Raw genomic sequence first — 9,726 nt, 5'->3', positions numbered from 1 at the left:
ATCCACTGGGACCTTCCAGAATTTCGGGAATTTTGGAAGGTTCCACCTAATGCATCCACTACCCCCATTGCCACTTCTTTTAAAACCCAAGGGTGAAATCCATCAGGTCCAAAGGACTTCTCATCTTTCAGTCCCATTAGTTCTTTTAGTAATTTTTCTCTCGTGATTGTGATTGTCTTCAGTTCTTTCCTCACTTTTGACCCTTAGTTTTTCACTGTTCTTGAGATGAGTTTGTTTTTCACCCGAGAGACACAGTGTTTGTACATTTTATCTGCCAATTCCGTTGTTAGCGCGAGGGAGGGGGGTGGGTTAGTGCGAGGGGGGGGGGGGGGGGTGCGGGTTAGCGCGAGGGGGGGGGTGCGGGTTAGCGCGAGGGAGGGGGGGCGGGTTAGCGCGAGGGGGGGGGCGGGTTAGCACGAGGGAGGGGGGGCGGGTTAGCACGAGGGAGGGGGGGCGGGTTAGCACGAGGGAGGGGGGGCGGGGGGGTTAGAGGTTGGATTACAGTGAGGAGAATGGGGACAGGAGCGAGGCGGGGGTCTAGGTTAGCATGAAGGGATGGGTGAGGTGAGGGGCTGGGTTACAGTGAGGGGGTGGATAGTGGTGATGGGTTGGGGGTTGGGTTAGAGCGAGGGGGTGGGGACAGGATTAGAATGAGGGGAGTGGGTGGTGGTGAGGGGTTGGGGGCTGGGTTTGAGCGAGGGAGTGGGGGCGAGGGTTAGGTTAGGGCGGGGGATTGGGCTGAGTTATTGATGGGTCAGCGACTGGGCAGTCTCAGGTGACGGAACAAATGCAGCATTTAAAGCCCAGGTCAGTAAAACCTTCACTTGGCGAATAACGGAGAACCACACTAGGGGCAGCACGGTGGCACAGTGGGTTAGCACTGCTGCCTCACAGCACCAAGGACCCGCGTTCGATTCCTGGCTTGGGTCACTGTCTGTGTGGAGTCTGCACATACACCCCGTGTCTGCATGGGTTTACACCATGTCAGAGAGTTGGTGCAGACTTGATGGGCTGAATGGCCTGCACAGCAGGGATTCTGTCAGCCCTGATCACCCCCTCATTTTAACTGAAATCTTCTTTTGCTGAAGCTACTGACACTGTCCCATCAAAAGCAATATTCCACATTCCTGCAATCAGTCCATTGCAATGAAATGAAGGCTGGGAGTTCAGCCCCTGGAACGCAGCGAGGACTGGGAGTCCAGTTGCTGTGACGAGCCTGATAAAGGAATGTGTTACTCAGGCCGACCATGATGTGTGTTTGTTGGAAGTTTCCAGTCTGCTGGGCGTCGGATTCAACAAGCGCAGGACGAACACGGGGTGAGGAGGGAGAGAAAAACACAAAATACCTTTTCTCGAATCGATGGCTTTTATTAAAAGCAAATTAACAGAAACGTTTTAAACAGGAGCGGACCGGCGTCTGCTTTGCAATGTTGATGTGAGACGTCTGTCGGGTTGCACAGCAACTTGAATGCGGCCTTTTGTTGCTGAACTGATCCAGAAGCTGCACCCTTAATGACCAGAAAATGAGTCATCCTCCAAACTCCTGCTGGTTTTAACCACACAGAGAGACACTCCCGGCTGGATGGCATTTTGGGGGAGCAATTTCTATCCATTCTCACTCAGGAAAAAATGTCAAAGTGATGAGATCTGACCATGTGTTTTGACCATGAAATAAAACAGCAACAATCCTCCCCCAGACACGTGACCATTCTGGCCAGGGGGGGTGCGCGCCAACCTCTCCCCCCCCACTACAATCAGCCACCGAGGTTGTACTCAGTGTTTGGTAAGGGAATTCTGGTGCTAAGGTCTGTGTTAGCAACTGCTCGAAGGCAGCCCCTCAGGTCATCGACTGCTCTGAGCTGACCAGCCTTTAGACAGGGGAAGGGGCGTGGGGGGGGCTGCCTTTCCCTGGCTGCGAGTGGAGTGTGATTCACAGACAGCCCCTCACATCCCAGCCTCACTGGCCTCCGCGCGTTGTGCCGCCTTCAGCTTCTTCTTGGCCTCCCACCGCTTTCTCCGGTTTGCTCTCTTCCCTTTATTTTTCTTTTTCTTCGGCGGCCCCCCTTCATTTCCACTGGGCTGGGCGGGCGGGGGATTTGTCTTGGTTTCCAGAGTAACCGCCTTGCTTTGAGCAGGAACCCTTCTGTTTGCTTTGGCCACACCTCTCTGGAAACATACAACCAGACGGGTTCTGATGTGACTCATAATCACAAACGACGTTCTAGCAGATGATTACATTGTTTTAAACAATTGTCGGCAGGACTTTCTCTCCCCTGCCAGTCTAACACAGAGCTGTCGACATTTATTCCAGGCTATGTTTAACTACTTCAGATTCACAGAGATCAAAAAAAAACCCTTCACACATGAAAGTTCCCATACAGTGCAACTGGAAGGCCCTATGGTGCAGTGTGGGTGTGGGCCTGTCATGTTAGGGCAGGATGGATGGTTGGGGCACAGCAGGGGAATCAATGACAGAGTTGCTGGAAGACAAGGGTTGAAGAGGGTGGGGCAAAGCACAGTCACACACAACTCACTATTTCATTCTGCTCTTCCAACACAGAGAGACAGTGGAGCTTCAGACCTCATTACTCCCATCAACAGGACTCATAACACAGCATAACATTTCCAACTTGTGATGGGTCAACTAACACAAAACCACACGGCGCAGCAGATCCAAAGCTCAGTCAAAAACACCCCAGTGAAGAGGGTGGAAAGGCTTAGGGAGGGAATTCTCCAGCCAAGGCAGCAGGAATGTGCACAAGATCACTGTGAAGTTTATTTATCAGTGTCACGAGTAGGCTAACACTGCAATGAAGTTACTGGGGAAATCCCCTAGTCGCCACACTCCGGCGCCTGTTTGGGAATATTGAGGGAGAATTTAGCACGCCCAATGCATCTCACCAGCGTGTCTTTCGGACTGTGGAAGGAAATCATAGCACCCGGAGGAAACCCATGCAGACACAGGAAAAACGTGCAAACCCCACACAGACTGTTATCCAAGTGGGGATTCAGACTTGGGTCCTTGGCGCTGTGAGGCAGCACTTCGGTGACTCTTTGCGTGGGGTTTGCACATTCTCCTCGTGTCTCCATGGGTTTCCTCCGGGTGCTCTGGTTTCCTCCCACAGTCCAAAGATGTGCAGGTTAGGTGGACTGGCCTTGCTAAATTGATCCTTAGTGTCATGGGGACTAGCCAGGGTAAGTGCATGGGATTGCGGGTTTAGGGCCTGGGTGGGATTGGAGTCGGTGCAGGCTCGATGGGCCAAACGGTCTCCTTCTGCACTGCAGGGATTCTATGATTTTTATGACTAGAATTCTGTGCCACTGTACCACCCAACTTGGAGGCACACGCAGATCCTGGAGGGCTGTGGGTCTGGAGGTGGTTTCGGAAATAGGGGAGGGGGCCAGGCCATGGAAGGATTTGAGTATGAGAGACGAGAATTTAAAAATCTTGGGTTTTCTTAGGTGGCCGAAACTCCCCGTGGGAAATTCCTGCATCATCGGGACAGATCCAATGTATACTGGCTTCGAATGCACAACCCTCAGTCAGAGCTGAAACAAAGTCCGTGCAATCTCTGAAAAGGAGATTAATGAGTATCTTGAAGCAGGAATATTAAAAGGGTGCGGGGCAGGCAATTTAGAATGATCAATGTTAACACAGAGCTTGCCCAGAAATGGTGCTGCAAAGAAACGCAAAGCCTGTCCACAGCTGCACCGCTTCCAGTTATTAATGGGGTTCAGCGACTGTAAAATCTACAGAGTTTTAAATGCACTTTAGATAATTAGAAAATCTGCTTCAGTGGATTTCTATCTTCGAATCCGTGGGATTATAACAGGATGGTAATCTGCAGGAGTCAAAACGGGTGGAAGTGACTGGGAGATGGGAATGCGGAGTTGGCTGGATGGGTTGAGTTAACCATTTAAGTGCTAGACAAGGCCACGATTCAATGCATATTGAACAAGGATTAAGCATGACTCCAGTCCATTAATAGTACCGGGCTCCCACTGCCACAGAGATTGATTAGGCAGTTTGCACACTCCAGAGCAACAAAGGAATTAATTAATCCCCAAAGCTTTAAAAGTAATGAGAAGTGAAGTCAACTAGTTAGAGTTAAAATTATTTTGGCTCTCTTCCTGATTTCCACTCTGACTCATAAAACCAGTACATTGTGATTTCCAGCGCCACTCTCAACACTGCAGAATCACAGCCTCAACTGAAGCAAGTAAACTTTCAGAGATACAGTCAGGGCTCGGGCCTGGTGGACTGCTCCACAGACTGTTATACAGTCATACAGCACAGAAAAAAGTCTGCAGAGAGATGCAGATTGTTAAAAGAGTTTGCAGAAGTTTGGCAGATGGAGTACAATGTGGGAAAATATGAACGTGTCCAGTTTGGTAGGAAGAAATAGAACGTAGAACACTACAGCACAAACAGGCCCACAAGTTGCACTGATCTTATCCATACCTACCAGGCCATAGAACTACCTGTAACTCCCAATCCCATTAAATTCCATGTACTCACCCAGAAGTCTTTCAAAAGACCCCAGCGAGTTTGGTCGGAAGAAATAGAAAAAAGCAGGATATTATTTAAATGGAGAGAGATTACAGAACTGTTGAGATGCAGAGGGATCTGGGCATGCGGATACAGCAAGTGAGTAGGGAGGAAAATGGAACGCTGATGTTTATTGCAAAGAGAACTGGAATATAAAAATGGGGAAGTTTGTTGCACCTGTACACAGTGTTGGTGAGATCGCATCTGGAGTACCGCGTACAGTTTTGGTCTCCGTACATAAGAATAGAACTGCATCGGAAGCAGTTCTCTCAACTGATCCCTGGGGTGAAGGTGAGATCTCCTGAGGAAAGGCTGAGCAGTTTGACCTCTGGGGGTTCAGAAGAACAAGAGGTGATGTTATAGAAACATAAGGAGGTTCTGAGGAGACTTAATGAATGCTGAAAGGGTGCTTTCCCTCGTGGGGGAGTCCAGAATGAAGGGACGCACTTACAAAATTAGGATTCTCCCATTTAAGAACAAGGAAAAATTATTTTCCCTTCGAGGGAATTCTACGCAATTCCCTCCCCCCAGGCCAGTGAAGGCCAGGTCAGGTCACTGAATATATTCAAGGCGCAGATGGATTTTTGGTCATTGAACCAAAAGTACGATTCCGGTCCTTGCCTTCAGGACTCTCCATGACCTCCCAGTGCCATTATGGGCCCGGCAACGTTCAACTAACTCAGTCCCAGTCAGTAAGCATCCTGTGATGAGAGGTGATCAGGTTCGGGTAGGGAGGAAGGAATGTGCAGTACCAAACCCAGGCTCAGTAACTGTCAGGGCTGGCTCCTTGGACAATACCCTGATCCACTGCTTACCTGGGCTGAGTGGGACTTGATGGTTTGAGTTATAAGGAAAGGCTGGATGGCCTGGGACTTTTTCCTCTGGAGAGTAGGAGGCTTAGGGGTGATCTTATAGAGGTCTATAAAATAACGAGGGGCATAGATCAGCTAGGTGGCCAACATATTTTTCCAAAGGCATAAGTTGAAGGTGAGTGAGATACAAAAGAATCCAGAGGGCCAATTTTTTCACATACAGGGTGGAGAGTGCCTGGAACAAGCTGCCAGAGGTAGTAGTAAAGGCGGTTACAATTTTATCTTTTAAAAAGTGTTTTGACAGTTACATGGGTAAGATGGGTATAGAGGGATACGGGCCAAACGCGGGCAATTGGGACTAGCTTTGTGGTTAAAGGAAAAGGCACGGACAAGTTGGGCAGATGATGAAGGAACAGCCAGTTCTAAAAGCTAGTGGCGTTTACTACAAATAAACCTATTGGGACTTTAACCTGGTGTTGTGAGACTTCTTACTGTGTTTACCCCAGTCCAACGCCGGCATCTCCACATTATGCCTTCCAAACTAACCAGCGTTCAGCATTCCCCATCTCAGAACAGGGGTAAATCTCAGCATTGTGTTAGCATGGTGGAGGGGAGGGGGGGGTGTGGAGTTGGGGAGGGGAGGAGGGTATCTCAGCCACCCTTTCCAATCGTGCTGGGGGGGGCGTTATTTCAGAACGTGACACATGAGGTGTGTTTCAATTCGAGGTGTACGGTGAGGGAGGCGTTTGAGTGTGGGGGTGTTTCAGTGGAAGATGTACGGTGAGGGGGCAGGTATTTCAGTGTGAGTAGACGTGAGAGAGAGTGGGGAGGTAGAGAACGGGCGGGTGGTGAGGGAAGTGAGTGCAGGCCAGGGATCCCACGGGCGAGAGCATGTGATTTCCACGTCCAGCAAGCTCCACAATGTGAATATGTTACATTTCATTTTATAAAAACCTGGCAGAGGCTTGAACTGAGCTTCAGTTCCCTCTCCACTGACTGTGTTCTTTGGCACAGAAATGGGTTCCCACTGGACATACCAGAGTTAACATATTAAAATGAATTTTCCTCAATATTTCACGCTGAATTTTGTTTCTGGATCAGAGTGACTGCAGATGGATGGGATTGAGTGCGTTTTGGGTCCTGCACCTGTGGTGGGGGGGTGAAACATTCGATCAAGGGCCAAGAGGGAGGGAGTATGAGAGGGTGCGCCAGTCATGGAAGATAATGGAGACTTCAAGCCAATGAGAAGGGAAGATGGAGAGGGTTGGGGAGTGGGCGGCTGACCCATTATTGGCAGCTCTCCCACCTCAGCAAGATTGGTATTTCTCCACTTGGTGTTTGAGAGAGCTCGGGGTGGCACCTATCCTCTCAGGCAGACGCGAGCGAAACAAGTTTGTTCAAACACACTGGAACTGCAGCTGGGTAAAATGCGTACATCAGCATTCCGGGCACCAGGAGGCTCAGGTCATGAAAACTTACTTGGCACCATTTCAACCAGATGTGAGGCTTTGGGGCTGGAGGGAGAGCTGTAACTGTCTGCATTCGGCATCATTAATGGAAAGAATTACGGAAAAAGGCCAATCGGGTAAATAATTTCAGAGAAATTCCTTTAGAGTTGTGAGAACGTGGAACTCTCTGCCACTTGGACCGGTTAAAGCACTGATGTACGTACTTGATACATATGAGGGAGAATAAATGAGAGGCTGGATGAAGATGGAATTCAAGTGGTTTGAGATTTGAGTGCAACTTAAAACAGTTTGTGTGGAGTCGACTTGCTAAGCTGCTTTTTAATGTATTTACTGGTGACATAAGTAGGCTGACATTAACATTGCAACGACGTTACTGTGAAAATCCTCCAGTCGCCACACTCCGGTACCTGTTTGGGTACACTAAGGGAGAACTTTTAGCATGGCCCAATGCACCTAACTGCAGGGTGTGGGGGGGGAACAGGAGTACCCGGAGGAAACCCACGCAGACACGGGGAGAACATGCAGACTCCACACAGTGACCCAAGCTGGGAATCGAATCCGGGTCCCTGGTGCCGTGAGGCAGCAGTGCTAACGCTGTGCCATTGTGCCACCCCTATCTGAGAGTAAAGAATAAACTGCCCACACTGGACACAGAGACTTCGAAAAAATGACAGACTTTTGTTTTGAAAACTCTCAGCTTAAAAGTAACGAGAATGTTGCTCAGAAGCATCAGTGCTTGAAAACATCTGTGAAACTTTATATTGAAGGTATGCAGGTGGTCTTCTTACTCGGTAATCTTCAACTCTTCTTCCCAGTTCGAGGCAAGTCCTGCCATTTTTGGGCAGCACTGTGGTTAGCACTGCTGCCTCACAGCGCCAGAGACCTGAGTTCAGTTCCAGCCTCGGGTCACTGTTCGTGTGGAGTTTGTACTTTTTTCCCATGTCTGCATGGATTTCCTCCAGGTGTTCTGGTTTCTTCCCACAGTCCAAAGACATGCAGGCGAGGTTGATTGACCATGGCAAATTAACCTTAGCGTCAGGGAGATTAGAAGAGTAAATATGAGGGGTTACGGGAATGGGACCTGGGTGGGATTGATTGATTCAGGTTTGATGGGCTGAATGGCCTCCTTCTGCATTTTAGAAGTTTTATGATAACTGACAACAGAGAGAGAGACAGAGAGGCAGAGAGAGAGAGAGAGAGAGACAGAGAGGCAGAGAGAGAGAGAGACAGAGAGGCACAGAGAGAGAGAGAGACAGAGAGGCAGAGAGAGAGAGAGAGACAGAGAGGCAGAGAGAGAGAGAGAGACAGAGAGGCAGAGAGAGAGAGAGAGAGACAGAGAGGCAGAGAGAGAGAGGCAGAGAGAGAGAGAGAGAGACAGAGAGGCAGAGAGAGAGAGAGACCGAGAGGCAGAGAGAGAGAGAGAGAGACAGAGAGGCAGAGAGAGAGAGAGAGAGACAGAGAGGCAGAGAGACAGAGAGAGACAGAGAGAGAGAGAGAGACAGAGAGGCAGAGAGAGAGAGGCAGAGAGAGAGAGAGAGAGACAGAGAGGCAGAGAGAGAGAGAGACCGAGAGGCAGAGAGAGAGAGAGAGAGACAGAGAGGCAGAGAGAGAGAGAGAGAGGCAGAGAGACAGAGAGAGACAGAGAGAGAGAGAGAGACAAAGAGGCAGAGAGAGTGAGAGACAGAGAGGCAGAGAGAGTGAGAGACAGAGAGGCAGAGAGAGAGAGACAGAGAGGGACAGAGAGGCAGAGAGACAGAGAGGGACAGAGAGGCAGAGAGAGAGAGAGGCAGAGAGAGAGAGAGACAGAGAGAGACAGAGAGGCAGAGAGAGTGAGAGACAGAGAGGCTTAGAGAGAGAGAGAGAGAAACAGAGAGGCAGAGAGAGACAGAGAGGCAGACAGAGAGAGACAGAGAGGCAGAGAGAGAGAGAGAGACAGAGGCAGAGAGACAGAGAGAGACAGAGAGGCAGAGAGAGAGAGAGAGACAGAGAGGCAGAGAGAGAGAGAGAGACAGAGAGGCAGAGAGAGAGAGAGACAGAGAGGCAGAGAGAGAGAGAGAGAGAGGCAGAGAGAGAGACAGAGAGAATTAGGTTTTACTGAGGATCAAAAGCCCAAGGACAGGGAACATTGCAAAGTTGTTCCGCACCTCATTCACAACTTGTGTTCAATCCTTGCTTAGCCTGGTATTGCCCCACCTGCAGTTAACTATCACAAGATATAAGCCACACTGGCTACAAAGCTCCAAACTGCTGCATCGATGATTCTGATAACACTGACACTCAGGAATGCTACGTCCATCTGAGAAAAAAAAGAACGCTGCCTTTCCCAGATTTGCAAGCTGCAAAGACTGGAATCCAGCCAACCGGACGCGAAGCTGACAGGCGCACATACCTTTTGGTTTTGAAGATCGTCCGAGGACCTGGGAGGAAAGGTACAGGGGGGTCTGCCATTGTGGATGTGGCAGGGTAGCAAGATGTTGGGGTCCAGAGGTACCCAGGGCACCGAGAGGGTCTGTGGGGCTGGAGGCAGCGTGCTGTGCGCGGTGTGGAGGTTGTAGGCTGCCCGGGTGAACTTTCCACCTTGTGAGTTGCGGTAGATGGTCATGGATGAGTCTCCTGCAGCATGACTCAACAGGTAACTGCCCTCCGATAAACTAGGGTTTAGAGAAAGAAAGAATCAGTATCAATAATAAAAATCCTTTGTAGGAAACACTAATGAGTTTAAATTAATTCAATGATTAATCATCAAGGCCCAAATATCTTTCATGTTCGTCATGGGTGTGTTTATACTGAAAAGCCATGTGCAAAAAGCACAATCTTTTCCTTTCTGCTCCAGTAACAGTGCCAACATTGTGCGCTGGTGGTTCAGCGGTAGAATTCTCATCTGCCACGCGGGAGG

General features: G+C 49.6%; 1 protein-coding gene across 2 annotated transcripts in view; it reads right to left on the bottom strand.

The window, feature by feature from the left end:
- Window positions 1-1,364: 1,364 nt before the first annotated feature.
- The window catches only part of ice2 (interactor of little elongator complex ELL subunit 2), a 77,653-nt gene continuing 69,291 nt past the window's right edge, over window positions 1,365-9,726 (bottom strand). For both annotated transcript variants that reach the window (XM_080216204.1, XM_080216206.1), the window contains 2 exons: window positions 9,220-9,481; window positions 1,365-2,166 (listed from right to left, as the gene is read on the bottom strand). In XM_080216204.1, the coding sequence (XP_080072330.1) occupies window positions 1,945-2,166; window positions 9,220-9,481 (484 nt within the window). In that variant the 3' untranslated portion in view covers window positions 1,365-1,944. The remainder of the gene's footprint in view (window positions 2,167-9,219; window positions 9,482-9,726) is intronic.

Source organism: Carcharhinus amblyrhynchos, chromosome 32 (assembly GCF_965287045.1).
Source record: "Carcharhinus amblyrhynchos chromosome 32, sCarAmb.v2.hapA, whole genome shotgun sequence".
In the NCBI taxonomy this organism is placed as follows: Eukaryota; Metazoa; Chordata; class Chondrichthyes; order Carcharhiniformes; family Carcharhinidae; genus Carcharhinus; species Carcharhinus amblyrhynchos.
This window is presented reverse-complemented; position numbering and strand designations above follow the sequence as displayed.